The sequence below is a fragment of the Neofelis nebulosa genome, chromosome 9, assembly GCF_028018385.1.
Source record: "Neofelis nebulosa isolate mNeoNeb1 chromosome 9, mNeoNeb1.pri, whole genome shotgun sequence".
In the NCBI taxonomy this organism is placed as follows: domain Eukaryota; kingdom Metazoa; phylum Chordata; class Mammalia; order Carnivora; family Felidae; genus Neofelis; species Neofelis nebulosa.
Window position 1 is genome coordinate 39,742,448 of NC_080790.1, and position 16,826 is coordinate 39,759,273.

Sequence of the window (16,826 nt, forward strand, 5' to 3'; positions counted from 1 at the left end):
AAGATTCTACAAACTAGTATTTTCTGTTGCAGTGGCCAAGCCCTGATAACTGGATGGGGCAGCCTTACAGGACTGAGCAGACCATCATTCCCCTCCCCTCGTAAGGAGGAGTGCCAAATCAGGTATCAGAAAGCTTCAGGATTATATGCAAAAGGAGGACATTTTCCTGGATCACATAAAAGCCCAAAGTCTGTTAATCAGAAAACTTTTCTGTCTGTCTCTCTCTTCTGAATAAGACTGGATCAATACTGCCATGTTCTTATTTTATGGAAAATATCTTTTTCCTAATCCCATCTGTGGTTTATTCATTCTTGCTTCTGATGGGCCAAAACATAAATGATCAACTTCAGCTTTTACCAAATTAATCCAATTGCTAAGTGAAGTTCTGCCATTTCATTATAATGTAATAGTTCAGTGCACGATACACAGAGCCTTAGGTGTTTTACAAATGAGGTTTTATGAACTTCACCTTGGTCATTCAGGTAGACTGTTCTATTACAGAGTATTCTTACATTTCTCAGCCACCCATTTAATGATTATTTGTCACTGAAGAGACAGGACTAAATGTATAAAGGTTGAGACCTGCTTCCCAATCTCAGGATCAGAGGGTAACCCTTTTTGAAACACCTTGTGGTGCATCTGTCAGTATCACTCACAGTGAGCTCCTCTCTCCAACTGACCAACTTGTCACAGAGGAAACAGAGAAGAACAGGATGATCAAAAAGGCAAGGAGGAAAGGTTAATCATATTTAAATCTTCAAGGACAGAGATTCTTAGTTATGCTCTTAAAAGAAAACTATCTGTACCTTTTTCTATACATTGTTCAAATGACTTCTCTTGAGCAAAGAAAAAAACATCAGTTGCTTATAACAGTCCTGCTAATTCATGAGTGAAGCTACTAATATATTCCAAAAAAGTGTTTCTATATTCCAGTCATTTATATAATACTTCTAGACTACTAACAATTTTTCTTGGGGCACCTGGGTGGCTCAGTCGGTTAAGTGACTGACTCTTGATTTCGGCTCAGGTCATGATCTCACAACTTGTGGGATTAGAGCCCCATTTCAGGCTCTGTGTTGACAGCCCAGACCCTGCTTTGGATTTGCTCTCACCCTCTCTCTCTCTCTCTACCTGTCCCCGTGCATGCACACTCTCTCTCTCAAAATAAACATTTTAAAATAAAACATGTAAAAAAAAAAAAAAGACTTTTTCTTTAACCCCACTTTTACTTAAATGTATTTAATAAGGAAACTCTGTTATCTCTACTAAAAATGGAAACCAGTGTCACTTGTCCTAAATAGAAGATTATAGGAAAAAAACTTTAATAAGATCCTTGACTCATAAGAGTCTCTATTATTTCAACAGAACGGAGTCTACAGCTCTCTTTAGTGTGACTTTGGCTTCCTCCTGGAACCCACAATCCTATTCTCCTTCTAGCTCTGAATTCCTCCTGCTTCTTGGAATGCCTCAGTTCCATTCCTTGGACTTGGCAATTTAACAGTATCTGTACCTATCCAACAAACTACTTTGGTGCTGAAACCAGTAGCTTTAGTTTCTGGTAGCTAGAACCAGAATTCTTAAGGCTGGTATGTGTGGATGCCAGTACTGAAACATATTTGGTTATGCAAAGTTTGAAAAGATATCTTCAGAGAAACAGAAAGGCTTCACTTTTAAACTGCAACCATTTGGGGAAGACAAAATGATGGAGGAAAGTGTGAGACTTAAATAAAATAGCTGCTCCTTGGTGTTTCTGGCGGGATGTCTCACTTCTACAGAGGCATAAAAAAGGGAGGATGTGCTGCTGTTCTCCCAGACACCAGATTTTGAGACATCATGAGGGAGGTCTGGCTCTCATGTCACCCACACTGATCCCTGTGATTTACTGGGCCGCCAGATCAGTGTGAGAGTGCTCTCAGAGAGTGGAAGACACTGGCACTCATCCAGCTGGAACCTCCATATATTCTGTTAAAACCCTGACTCTAACAGAATCCTTTTCATCTGAACTTGTTCCCATTCTCATGCCTGGGACCCAGCTCCTCAGACTCTGATTTTTCAGTTAAGTCTATTTTCTTTGAAATGAATTCCTGATTAAGAACCTTTGTCTCAGGGACACTTGGGCGGCTCAGTCGGTTAAGTGATTGACTCGATTTCAGCTCAGGTCATGATCCCACAGTTAAGATCGAGCCTCATGTTGGGCTCTGCATTTACTGTGTGGATCCCGCTTGGAATTCTCGCTCTCTCTCATCCTCTACCCCTCCCTGCTTGTGCACGTGCACTCTATCTCAAAACAAACTTAAAAACAAAGAAGAGCGTTTGTCTGAAAAATAACCCAACCAGAGAGGCCTCATCACCTTTTGAGGAGCCCACACTGCTGATAAGGCTGTGCAAATTCCACCACTACTTCACCTTCCTTAACAAAGAGTTCCACTCCTTTGGTAACTACTCCAAAACCAACCCCAACGACAAGTGACTGACTCTGACCAACAGGCAGACCTTATAAAAATTATAAAAGGGAAAATGCAACCTCACTACACCAAAGTCATCTAAACCTCTGGATGAAAATGAAACCCATGCAAATTAGAACTTAGGTGTCATTTAGGAACAAATCAAGTTGGACTCAAAAATCCTACCCCCTAAGAGATGCTCTTACTGTGTGGCTCAATAGTTGACATAGCTTCCTTTTCAGAAATCACCATTTGACAGAAGTGGTCTCCAATGTTGGCCAGGATATACTTTGCAGTGTCCAAATCAGTCCCCACAACGTTTTTGGTTAAAGGCAACCACAAGCCAATTGCTTCACTGTCGTACTTGTTTGGTGTTAAGAACCCTTCCACCCGCAATACACCATGTTTGTTGAATTGTAACCTAGAGGAAGTGGAGGGGGGAAAAGCATGTTACACACATACAAAGAAATGATTTACGCCTTATAGTTACTATTTAAATCAAATTCCTTCCCAGTTTTCTATAATCTCCATGGCTAATTACAGCCAATTGTTACTTAGCAACATCAGTGGAAAGATTTAAAAAATTTTTAAATTTCTAAGTTTTCCCTCAGAAGATGCAGAGAGGGAGGTGGGGGAGAAGTGCTATTTACTTCAACCAAGATATAATCATACTGCCTCCAGAGGAGGTGTTGAACCTTCCAGACTTGGGACTTTATAGCAAGGACCATCACAAGTCACCACAGAAGAAAACGGAAACCAAACAGCAGGTGATAGATAATCTGATCAGATTTGAATACAAACACTGCTTCAAGAATAATGCTCAGCAAAGGAAGGCTAACTCTAGACAGTCACTGAAGCCATGCCCACATAGATCCTTGAGGAATTCAGCACCCATTTGAATACCAGCTACAAATTATTATGTAAGCTTCTGGAATGAGAGGCAGTGTTAAGACAGACCTAAGTACCTGAAGGTGAAGCAAAAGGCAGAATACATTCTCAGGATTTTCTTTCAATATCTTTAACACCCAAGTGTGTTTCCTAAGTGTTAGTTTTGAATTTTTTCAAAATTTATTCAAAATGACATTCTATGTCAATCGAGTTGGAGACACAGAAGTAGACATAATATACACAGAAGTAGGATATGTTAGGTATCGTAACAATCATTAAATCTTATAGGAGCCAGAGAAGGAAGTACTGACTGGGAGTTTTGTGGGGCTAATATTAAGACTTTGTGGTAGGGATAGTGATTAACATTGGCCTTTAAGAACAGGTGGATATTAGGTAAGAGAAAGTATGTCAAAGAAACTATATTTCATACAAAAGAAAAAAAAATGAAGGATCTTGATTTCTCCACTGATCACTGGGCACCTATCAAAAATCTCTGAGTCCATGATACATACCTAATGTTGTATTTTAGAAAAACCATTTGTCCAGAAGAGTGTAGAATGAACTGGAAGGACACTGAGAGTCGCTTAACAGAGGCAAATTTATTTCAAGCAGTCCAAAGGAGAGATGCAAATTTTTAATTGATCGCCCAAATTACAGATAGTCATAATACTAAAAAATGAATCTGAAAAGCTCTTCAAAGGGGGAGATGGCAAACAGGATTTGGCAACTGGGCCTTACTACTGTAACTCTAACCCTCCTATTTTATCTGCAGGAAAATTTAATGAGAAACAAACTTGATGAGGAAGCTAATGACAGCCTTAACTTCTCTCTAAACATCAGGGGGAAAAAGACTCTGTTCTTTAAAGTATGATATTCTTTCTAGCAAAGAGGTGGATTTGTTCTAATTTCTACTAGACTGGCTTCTACCATGCAACATTAAGCAAAGGCACTTTCTCCTTCAAAGAGGTCAAAAATAGGAAAACAGCTAAGTCATAAAATGAGTGATTTCTATCTATATGGTTACAAAACAGTGGTTACAAAAAAGCTCCAGGGGCACCTGAGTGGATCAGTCGGTTAAACATCCGACTTTGGCTCAGGACATGATCTCACAGTTCGTGGGTTTGAGCTCCGCATCGGGCTCTGTGCTGACAGCTCACAGCCTGGAGCCTGCTTCAGATTCTGTGTCTCCCTCTCTCTCTTGCCCCTCCCCTGCTCGCATTCTGTCTCTCTCTCTCAAAAAATAAACAAACATTGAAAAAAAAAAAAAAAAGCTCCAGTAATATTCAAAAGAAAAAACTATCCCCTCCCTATAAGGCCTCTGCAACTTATACCAAAACCTGGGGAGCCTGGGTGGCTCAGTCGGTTAAGCGTCCAACTTCGGCACGGTCATGATCTCATGGTTTGTGAGTTCGAGCCCTGCTTGGGGCTCTGTGCTGACAGCTCACAGCCTGGAGCCTGCTTCAGACTCTGTGTCTCCCTCTCTCCCTCTGCCCCTCCCCTGCTCACACTCTGTCTCTCTCTTAAAAGCAAACATTAAAAAAAAAAAAAAAAAAAGGAAATACAAAGATCTGTACAACGCATAATATTTTGTGTTCTCTAAAAAACATATATCAGAACCCACTGCATATGCATCTTCACACACTTACTTGTATAAAAAAACTCTCCAGAGAAGAAGTAGGATAGAGCTAATCTGTATTAAGAACTTATTCTGGGCCAGGTGTTATTTAAAATATACACTAATATATGGGTATGGTAACATGCTAACAGTTATTACAGTCCTAAATACTAGACACACACCTTATCATGGTGCTTTTGCAATTTACTCAGGAACAAATGGGGCAAACTACCACCTAAAAAACGCTAGAGTTCATTAAGTAAGACTGAATCTGAAAGTTACCAGAACAGATATAGTCAATGACCTGAAATATCTGTGCATTTAATTCAGTTATTCATCACTCTTTAATCCTGATAAAACTAAAGAGGAGGGGGTGAATAGGAAGAAATACAAGTCAACACCTGTTTAGGATCAGAACTAGTTGAGCCTAAGAGCGTCTACATTTCTGAGAAAGTGAATCCTACCTAAAGTGAATCTACATCCAGAACAACACTGCTCACTGATATATCAAAAAGAAGCAGCCTTTTTCTTCACTAAGGATAGAAAAATTTAGAGAAAATTAATTTGACTTAAAAATACAATGTCAAAATAAAAGATTTTGCCTATACAATTACAAAAGATTTTTTAAAAAGATACACCTCTTTCTGCTGGCAAAACTGCACAGAGATAGGAAATCTCAACTACTGCCACGGGGCATGGACACAGGTGCAGCCCTCTTGTAGGGGAATTTGGCAGAACATACGTATCAAAGTCTTAAAACACACACTGCTTCTGACCCAGTGATGCCACTTCCAGTAATCCTTCCAAAGTAAACAGTGAGAAATGGGGCCAAGGAGATGATTGTTACTGTATTATTTTCAGTGGCAAAAACCACAAAATGATCTTAATGCCAATAAGAAAACTGGTTAAGTGAATTTTCAAACACTGTCACGCCCACCTATTTTTTCAAAGATTTTGTAAAAAAAAAAAAGCTAACACGATTAAGTGGTTCCTACTACATGCTGGAAAACTAAGATTCAAAACAGTATCTGCAATATACCCAAGTAGATAAGCTCAAACATATTTTATGACCACATCAAATACTAAATTGCACTGGAAAGTAACAGTGGTTACTTGTACTGGTTTTTTTTAAAAACTTCAGCACTTTTCTATAATGTTAGTGTTAGAATAAGAATTTTTTTTTAAGTTTCTCTACTTTAAAAAAAATGGAAAGGGAGATTGAGAAGGAAATAACGTTCAGTAAGATCTAGATGCTCAAACCCAAAGACTAAAAATACAATCTGCACTCTTTTTAGTTCTAGATTTACTGTATGCTATCAGGCCCAGATTATTATTAATTATCAGATTATCCAAATGCCTCACCTCCTGAAGTGAAAGAAGCGACAAAACACAGGTGAGTCTTTCTGTTGCTCCTTATCCTTGCGGAGACTGTCCAAGCGACACTCCCGGCACTTAGGCAGTTGTGCAACAATGTTCACACAGGAGTCATCCTGTACAAAGGCCTCACCACTCTGCTGCAGCTTCTTGACTTTGGCTGGGTCTGTCAAAACCGACTTTCGGGATGGGGCTAGGAAAACGCAAGATTAAAAAAATGAGACCTCAAATTTTTAAGTCACCAACATTTGACTGAAATCTATTCCAAAGACCAGTTTCCCCAAATGGAGAACTCCTTAAGTTCTGGTTCAACTGTAATTTCTGAAGATGGCTTAACATAAGATAACTATCAGAATAACTGGAAAGTTTTACTATCTTTATAAAATAATCCTCAGGGCTCCAGGATGGCTCAGTCAGTTAAGCCTCCAAATCTTGGTTTCAGCTCAAGTCATGATCTCACAGTTGTGAGATCAAGCCCCACAATGGGCTCCGCGCTGAGTGTGGAGCCTGTTTGGGATTCTCTCTCTCCCTCTGTCCCTCCCCCACTTACACTCTCATTCTCTCAAATGAAATAATTCTCATTTGGTAAATCAATTTGGCAAGGCAACTTAAAGCCCCAAATTCACCAACTAGACTCATAATTCCAAGTTAGTGTGTACTTCTATTCACAACCCTAGATAAGAAAACTATTTTAGGAAGACTCTTCCAAATCAGATACTTAAACTCATTCCATTAGCAATGCACAGAGACAGGTTCACCTCAACAGAGGGGTCTGTGTGCAAGTCAATTTTGTCACTTTTCACACTCAAAGACTGGTTTAAGTGTGTTTTCCAAAGCACCCTGCAAAAGCTAACCATTCTAAATATAATAACCAAACAGCTTTCCCACACAGGTCCCTGGGTCTATAAAATAGGAGCTATCTTCTAAATGCTTCCAAGGGGTGTCACTTGACCTTTGATAGGTCTTCAATTTCCTTCACGTGTATGTTCCACTCAGGATTAAGAGCAGTGACTACAGACAGGATGATGATTTTAAGTAAAAGCATTTTTTAAATTTTAACTTGCAACGGGCAGGATAACTTAAAGGAAATGTTAACACAGTTTCTAAAGAAAAGGGGAGAGGGGCACTTGGCTGGCTCACTCAATAGAGCATGCAACTCTTGATCTTGGGGTTGTGAGCTCAAGCCCTGCGTTGGATATAAAGGTTACTTAAATAAATAACCACCATAAAGAAAAAAGGGAGAAAAAGCAGAGATTTGACAGGAAAGAGTGATCTTTGTGTCCACTGCATCAGCCCAAACAGCACAGAAATGAACCTATTTATAAATCAAGAGCCTTGAGGAGTATTTTATATGAAACTGACAGACATGACCTTTCTGAGGGCGCCTGGGTAGCTCAGTCAGTTAAGTAAGCATCTGACTTCAGCTCAAGTCATGATTTCAAGGTTTGTGGGTTCGAGGCCCTCGTTGGTCTCTGTGCTGACAGCTCAGAGCCTGGAGTCTGCTTCGGATTTTGTGTCTCCCTCTCTCTGCCCCTCCCCTGCTCACACTCTAAAAAATTAAAATAAAATAAAATAAAATAAAAAAAGAAAGAAAAGACCTTTCCTCAGGATCCAAGGGAGCAGGGAAGTAGATTCTTTGGCAAACAAACAAAAAACAAAAACCAAGAAACAACTTTTGGGGAGCCAGTTGAGAGACAGCTGGGAGAAGTTAGTAGTTGTGGGAACAAACTGTAAGATCTCAAAGCAAAGATGGCTTTAAATAAAATAAGCATCTCTAATAACGATCATAGAGGTGTTCCAATCTTACCTCTCTTAAAGCCGAACCAAAGCACACTGTAAAACGCTAAATGGATGCTGTCAAGCCATGATCCCTTAAGCATTCTTATTCAGTTATAGTAAAGAGAAGGTACAGCAAGGAAGGACAGAAAATAAAGAGATCAATAGTTCAAGGATGGAGTTTTAATTACTCAGATACTGAAAAAACATCATCCTTTAAATTGGGCCAGTTTTTCACAGATCATGGGCAAAGAGTCCAAAGGTTATCTGTTCTTCGCCGGCTTATGAGAGGAAATGCGTAGAAATAAGCAAGCTGAACTATCTATATCTAGCTCTTTAGTGAGGAGAGCAATAATAGTTGACCCAATAACTGATTCCCTCAATTCAGAGCAGAGCCAAGGGAAAAAGGCAATGCCAACTTCTGAGGAGGCATATATCTACCTAACGGAAAAAAGGGAGCTGTTCTTGCACTCAGCTTGCTTTTGTTTTCTAGTCCCTAAGCAGAGAAGGAACGCAGGGGACAGAAGAACTTCCAGTCAAGTTTTTCCATACCCACAAGCAGTATCAGTGGACACAGTGGAGAGATCCTGATCACAGCCTCTCATTCTTCAACCAAGAGTTCCAGTAGACAGTATGCACCGGGACACTTAACTAGGTTTTTCATTTCTCTTAAAATCACTTTAGCTGGTGCACAGTTGTACAACATATTAAGACAAAGTGAGACTCCATAACTCATTAATATACTTACAATGTGCTTATCAGTCTAGAATTGTTACTATTTCTTCACATAATATTAAAATAATTTGCCTCAAAAACTAGCTGAATGTAAGGCCTGATGACTCAAAAAGAATAAAAAAATAGAACAGAAATATGGTTATGAATATTCACTTTCTTTGGGGAGTTACATAACTCAAGAGGAAAAGTATAATATTATGCAATTAATTTTATGCAAATCAACAGTTCTATCAACTTAAACCTCAAGAACGTGGAAGCCGGGCTAGAAGTATCATTAGTCAAAGACAGGTTTTCCCACTCCTCCAACTCTGCATCCAAAGACCAAGTCAAATCCACCCATTTTCTCTCTAGCTTCACAGACCTGAAGTAAAAGCTAAATTGTGGATATATTCATGTCTTACTTATCCAAGTGAATAGTGTTTCTCATTAAGTTTTTTTAAAGCTATCAAAAATTCATGCTCATTTTCCCACACAGCTGACAATTATCAAAGGTATTTTTAAATTGTAATAGCTCTGAACTTTCTGACATACTAAAGCCATTTAGTTCTACTAATTCTAATAAGGGAACTTCTGCTAACTACCGTCAGTGGAATGCATCCTCCAACTTAACAGAAGCTGTATGAAATACAGTGTACCATTTTCTCTAAAGAGTATAGGCATACCTTGGAGACACAGTGGGTGTGGTTCCAGACTACCTCAATAAAGCAAATTATTGCAGCAAAGCAAATCAAATGAATTTTGTTTTCCCAGTGCACATGAAAGTTATATTTACACTATACCGTAGTCTACTAAGCGTGCAACAGCCTGGATCCATTAAAAAAAAAACAAAAAGAAAAACAAAAAAAAACAACAACAAAAAAAACCACATTATCTATGGCAGCTATAGCCTTACAAAATATATTACTTAAGTAAGACTTGCAAGTCAAAATTATTCCTTGATCCATGGACTGCAGAATGGATGCTGTGTTAGCAGGCATGAAAACAACATTAATCTCATACATCTCCCATCAGAGCTCTTGGGTGAACAGGTGCATTGTCCATGAGCAGTAATATTTTGAAAGGAATCTTTTTTTTCGGAGCCGTAGGTCTCAACAATGGGCTTAAAATATTCAGTAAACCATGTTGTAAACAAATGTGCTGTCATCCAGGCTTTGTTGTTCCATTTATAGAGCACAGACTAGATTTAGCATAATCTAAGGGCCCCAGGATTTTCAGAATGGTAAATGAGCACTGGCTTCAACGTGAAGTCATCAGCTACATTAGCCCCTAACAAAGGAGTCCGCCTGTCCTTTAAAGCTTTCAAATCAGGCATTGATTTCTCCTCCCTAGCTCTCAAAGTCCTAGACGGCATCTTCTTCCAATTTGTTTAGTCTAGCCACCTTCATTAATTATCTTAGCTAGATTTTTGGCTAACTTGCTGCAGCTTCTACATCAGCATTTGCTGCTTCATTTTGCACTTTTATGTTATGGAAATGACTTCTTTCCTTAAGCCTCACAAACCAACCTATGATAGCTTCAAACTTTTCTGCAGCTTCCTCACACCTCTTAGCCTTCAGAGAATTGAAGAGAATAATGACCTTGCTCTGGACTTAAAGGAATGTCGTGGTTGGTTTGCTCTTCCATCCAGACCACTAAAACGGTCTCCAAGTCAGCAATAAGGTTGTTTTACTTTCTTATCATTTGTGTTCACTGTAGTAGTACTTTTCATCGCCTTCAAGAATTTTTACTTTGCATTCCGCAGCTTGCCTGTCTGGCACAACAGGCCTAGCTTTATCTTGGCTTTGAGCATGCCTTCCTCACTAAGCCTAACCATTTCTAGCTTTTGATTTAAGTGAGAGACGTGTGACTCTTCCTTTCCCTTTAACACTGAAGAGGCCGCTGTAGGGTTATTATTGGGCCTCATTTCACTAATTTTGTGTCTCAAAGCATATGCAGGCCTGAAGAGAGGAAGACAGATGAGGAAATGGTTGGCTGGTGGAGCAGTCAGAACAAACGCAACATGCTGTCAACTAAGTTCGCCATCTCATATGGGTGCAGTATGAGGTGCCCCCAAACAATTACAACAGTAACATAAAGATTACTCATCACAATCATAACAAATATGGTAATAATGAAAAAGTCGGAAATACCACAAGAATTACCAAAACGTGACATATAGACTAGAAGTGAGCAAATATTGTTGGGAAAATGGTGCCAACAGATTTCTTGACAAAGGGTTGCCACAAACCTTCAATAAGTTAAAACTGCAGTATCTGCAAAGTGCAATAAAGCAAAGCACAGAAAAAAAATAATAATAAAAAATAAGGTATGCTAACACATAGTTTTAAATTGTAGGTGCAGCAGGATTTCCCCTTAGGCAAGGAGACTGCCCGGTGTTATAGCCCTGTCCTTAAAATCTTTAACCAAAAGTCCCTTTTCTAGAGGTGCTAGTATAAATTCTGTCTTTAAAAATACATTGCAGATCTGAATTACCTGCATAAGCATACAGTGTCGATCATCTCTAACACTCCATCTGGATGCTACCAAAAAATCAGTGATAAGCTTAAGATAAAATAATCATCAGATTACTTTGGGTTGTGTTTCAAAATTATTTTCTTACAACCAGAAATTGGGAACCGCCTAATTACCCATCTAGTAGGAACCAGTTAAGTCATCTAATAAATGCATATATAATGGAATCCGTACAGCCTCTGAAAGGTTGATAGACACTTACACTAATTCACAGGATAAAATTGTTGGTATAAACCCATTTGTGTTATAGTTTATCTGTACTTCTAATACACATGGAACCAGGTACACTAAAATATTCATAGTAATCATTTCTAAGAAGATTTTAGGATGCTACTTTTCTCCTTTAACTGTCCCAATTATGTGAACTTTTGCTATAGTCACCTTCATATTATCTTCTCATAAAGTAAGGAGACATATATGTACCCACTACCATCTCTCAGCTTCTACCAATAAAGACTTGTAGAAACACTCACCATTCTGGATTTTACTGTTGTTTCTTGTACAACAGCTTTCATTATCTATTTTTACTGAAGATTCCTTCAAATTCTGTGACCGGCATCCTAAAGTTGAAGATTCTATCTTTTTTTCCACACAACTATTAAAGCTATTACTATTGACACCTGCTTTCTCCTCTGGCTTATCTGAAAGGACATCAGATGTGGAAGGCGTATAATCTAGGTGCTTCTGCAGTTCAGGAGTACTGGCAATTTCTAATTCTGCCGTAGAAGAAGGCTTTGTAGGTGAGCACTCCTTAGGAAAGCCAGTCGATGACTGAGAAACCGATTCCGACTGGTTTTCCTGATCAGTGCTAGTCTTCAGCTGGGTACAGCTACCTTTTGGTTCACTAAGGGGTTTTAAGTCTCCAGTTCCAATCTGAGAGAACTTTGAAGACAGCAATCCTACTTTGCAGACAACATCTGGTTTTGTTCTCAGTATTTCAGGCTTTGTATTTAGACAGGAAGAAAGTTCTTCTGGTAAAATCTGTTTATGACATCTGAAAAAGAGAATACAAAAAACTAGCATCTAGGTCTCTTTTATCACTCCTCTACTGCCCAAAAACAATTGTTTGGTACCTTAAGGCAACCACTATTGAGAGAGAAAAGAAACTGCTTATTTTAGAGAATGAAGGATAGGTTTCTGTGAGCTGGAGTTAAAGATAATCAGTCAATGGCTCTGCAAAAATATCCTAAACACTTAGAAAAATACAATCCTAAATCCTATCTATATATGCTCATAAATCTCTAACTACTTCAGGTTAGTTCTATTTATCACAGTATAATGAAACTTAGCTTTCCCTTAAAGCACACAGTAGCTCATGCAACCAAAACCACCAGCAGCACAAAACCCAGTCCAGCTACAAACAACATGTCACTGACTCTGACACTGGATAATTCCATTCCTGTTTGGTTAGTGATCAAGACCCAAAGCAACTGAAAATTCAACTAATTACGTGCTTGCTCACAAAATGATGGGGTATTTCTCCTATCCCCTACCTTAATAGGAAGCATCCTTAAAGAACTTTTGTTTCTCTGAAATTCATCTTAAAGTTTTTTCCCCAGCAAAACATAAAGGTTTTTTTTCCTATTATACTTTTTCCTTTTTTTCCTTTTTTTCTTCCTTTTCCTTTTCTTTCCTATTATACTTTTTCCTTTTTTTCCTATTATACTTTTTTTTTCTCTGTCTCTAACACAGGATTTCCTCCTTGAGAAGATTTTCTTTTCTTTAAGTAAGCTTTACGCCCAACGTGGGGATTGAACTCACGATCCTGAGATCAAGAGCCACAGGCACTACTGACTGAGCCAGCCAGGTGCCCCAAGAACTTCTTCATTTAAGTACTCACATGAGACATTTTGCTTGGGTAGCACCAAACTTCTTACCGTTCCCTTTTTCTACCCAAAGACTGTTCCTCCTTCTATCTGACTGCTCTGTGGCCACCTTCCAAGCTCATCCCAGGCAGCCCACTTTCCTCCCAAGGAAGCAATGTGCTCAACCAGTCTTCCACCTTATTGCAACAGTCTTCCAAACCCACCTTTCTACATCGTTGTCTCTCTGACCTGTATCTTAGGTCTTTATCAGCTGCCTGCACAGGCCGCCACCCCTTCTAAGAGTCTTCCTTTCAAACTCTTCTCTCTGTAACCTTGTAGCCACTTCAACTCTCTGATTACACTTTACATTTCTTATTCATTTTTTTCACCTATAAACTAGTTACCTATTCCTCCTACAGCTACCGCATCCTCATTTCTATGACTTAATATTTTATCTGCCGCCGCCTATACTTGAGGTCTGGACTAGTAAGAACTACTCTCTTATCACCATGTCTCCGTGTTCTGCACACTCCCACTGACCTCAGTCTTCCACATACAACCACTCCGCTCCCTTTTTGTCACAGCAGACGTTTATTCTGCAACTGTCTACAGTATTTCAACTGACCATTCTCACTGCATCAAGTGAAGAAAGTTGCCCTTTCCTCACATCTTCACTTTTTAAAAATGTTTTCCACATTGTTCTATATGCCTATTTCCCTTTTCACCTCCAAAAAGGCACCTGACCGATTTGAAAACTCTAATGAAAAACCTCTGTGGATAACCTGAGATGTGAGGAATGGCAGGTCATGATGCCGAACGTAGCTGTACTAACACCCTATGAACCACGGAATGCAGGTTAAGTCTTGCCACCAGAGCAATGGTTAAGCTCAGACACAGCGAACTACGGCTGAAATCATTTCTCTCCTACTATGACTAAACATCTTTAACAAATATCCCTACTTACCCTTGAGGAATTTTTGCTCCAAGATTGGGTGGCGAGTTGGCAGCCTGAGGAGTGCTCTGCTGCCTCGGGTCCTTACTAGGTGGGGTTGCTGCCGTACAGCCAAGCAGGATCTCCTTAAAAACCGTTGTGGGCACAGACTGTACAGGACACATACTAGGAGAGGCCTAAAAAGATAGCAAACCAACAGATATTAAAAGGAAAGTAACTAGTTGGAGAACTGTGAAGTCCTAGCAAGATTCACATTTATTTGCCTGGTTTAGTACTAAACAAGCACAACACCATTTCCAAACAAAAAGCACAGAACAGTCAAACAACTGAAAAGTCACAAAATTAAGGACTTGTATCTGAAGGCTGTTAAATCATCCCAGCTTTTCATAAAGCTAGAGTCTTCCTATAAAAGATCACCGGCTGATCTTTTACAAACCTCTGAATCGTTATGTCAGGAAAATGCAGCCATGTGGCAATTACTTTAAAAATGTGATGCACAAAAGTGAGCTTTCAAGTGACAGTCTTTAAACGGTGGCAGCTTCACATGCACTCAGTTTCGCATGTGAAGTGCACTTACTGCACAGGCTGGCAGGGGACCAGACCACTAGGACTCCTGTAGGCAGTGGTGCCTACTGGGTACCAGGGTAAGCCTCTACAACACAATAAAGTTGAGAACATGGTTCTTGCTCTTATGTGGCTCTTCAAGTCACAAAGGCAACCGTAAGCTGCAAAAAATATCAAGTCGTGACAAGCCTGTGGGACAAAGTTGGGACACCTTCTCTTTTCAAGAAGTTTTATCTTCACAAAAATATAATAATGGACCCTCTTCTTTCCAGTTTCTACTATCCACACAAGTCAACTTCCCACCAGGGAAAAAGGAAGGGATTAAACTTAACTCCCCGTGACCAGTCTTCAACGAAACCAGGGGAAATTATTCCGCTTGATCACCAGCCTCTTTGCATGGGCTTTAAACTTTAAGTCCTGTGCCCTTCCCCTTCCACAATGACTTCTACATTTATCTTACCACCAAATCTAAACCGCAGGAATCTTCAAAGTTTCTTCATCTTCTAGAGATTAGCTTCTAAAATTTGAGGTACAACCTCCCTTAGTTTTTAAAACTTCACCATTCTGAATATATTGATTTACATTCAGTCTACTCATGAATCTTTCTCAGACATTTAACTCTGGCAGCCTCGAAAAAGCTGTCTAATATATGCTAAACAGAAATATCTGAAAAATAAAAATCTACTGAATCACTGTCAAAGTTTTGGCACAGTTTCAAACTATATGAAAATATAAAATTATCTGCTCGTATATTATACTACTTCAGTCAACTCAATTTTGGTTAAGTATTAACTTAGTGTTCCCCAGAAAAATTTCTTTGGAGGTGGGGAGGCTTTGGCTATTCTAAGAATATTCTTGGGATGGTCAACTTCGGTTCTCTGAGCCTCAGTTTCCTAATCATTAAGCTGAGGAAGTTAGAGAAGTCCTGAAAGTCCTTTTTGACTCAGTTTCGTAATTCTCTAGTAATCGCCTATAAAACGATTACCCTCCCAAAGTTTAATTGCCAAGTCATTTCAAAATGCTTACTTGAGGCTCACTTTTACCAAGGATCTTCCCTCATACCGCCTTCCTTGTTCTGAATTATGTTTAGAGTTGATATGCTAATACATACCTTTTTTTAAACTACTTTCTTGAGAGCAATTTTGATTGCAAACCTAGAGTAACACACTGAAGAAATTTAGATTGCATAAACTTTTATTCTGTACAACAGCCATTGAGCTGCTTAAGTAAAACAAAAACAAAAACAAAAACCCTCCATCTCATTTCCTAAATCCAATCAATGGACCAGTAAATCCTGCCTCTATTTCCAAAATATTTACAGAATCTAACCAATTTCTTTACATTCCACCACTACCACCATTTTCCCCCCACATGGGATTACAATGGGTCTTGTAACTGGCCTGACTTCCCTCCACGTTTGTCCAAATGGTCTGCCTCCTACCCAAAATGTATCCTACCACAGACCAATCTGTAACATATAAAGCAATCAGATCATGGCACTCCACTGCCTGGAAGAGTTCTGTGTGGTCTGGTCTCTACCAACCTTCCCGATCCTCTCATTCTACTTGTTCACAGTGTTCCAAATACATTGGCTTCATTTCCGGTCTAAACTCTTTCTTGCCTGCACCTTCTTGCTTGCCATTCATTCCCTCTGCATAGTTTTCATGTGGCTGACTGGTTCCATCCCTTCACTCTCAAATCTGTTCTACTGTCACCTCCTCAGAACCTCTGATTACTCTTTCCAAAGCAGTGCCCCAAAAAGCATCCCACTATGCTTCATCATATTTCTATGTTTGTTTGTACCCGCCATTGCTTTAGGACACTGCACTGTCAAAGTTCCTTTATTTAAGATACTTCTTTATTGTCAGTCTCCTCACAAGGAATCATACACACTTACAGGCAGACCCTGATCTTGTGTCCGCTGTTAAACCTTATAAAACAAGGCACACGGCAGATGCTCAAATAAGACTGGTGGAATGCATGAATGAATGATGCCGTTAGGACTTAATATTTCAAAACAGCTAGGTCAGTCCTATGACTGACAGTAATACTCACCAATGTCTAGCAGATATTTAGTATTCAGTAAATATCTGTTGGAAAGACGGATGGAAGGACAGAGGGAATGAAGCAGGAATCTGCTGTTTTACAATGGTGACTCACCA

The 16,826-nt window shown here is 39.3% G+C and overlaps 1 protein-coding gene across 4 annotated transcripts in view; it reads right to left on the reverse strand.

Moving 5' to 3' along the window:
- KDM3A (lysine demethylase 3A) overlaps window positions 1–16,826 on the reverse strand; it is a 53,037-nt gene that overhangs the window by 19,451 nt on the left and 16,760 nt on the right. For all 4 annotated transcript variants that reach the window (XM_058683416.1, XM_058683413.1, XM_058683414.1 and 1 more), the window contains exons 9-12: window positions 14,113–14,276; window positions 11,817–12,337; window positions 6,310–6,514; window positions 2,651–2,865 (exon numbers count right to left, since the gene is read on the reverse strand). In XM_058683416.1, coding sequence (XP_058539399.1) covers window positions 2,651–2,865; window positions 6,310–6,514; window positions 11,817–12,337; window positions 14,113–14,276 — 1,105 coding nt within the window. The remainder of the gene's footprint in view (window positions 1–2,650; window positions 2,866–6,309; window positions 6,515–11,816; window positions 12,338–14,112; window positions 14,277–16,826) is intronic.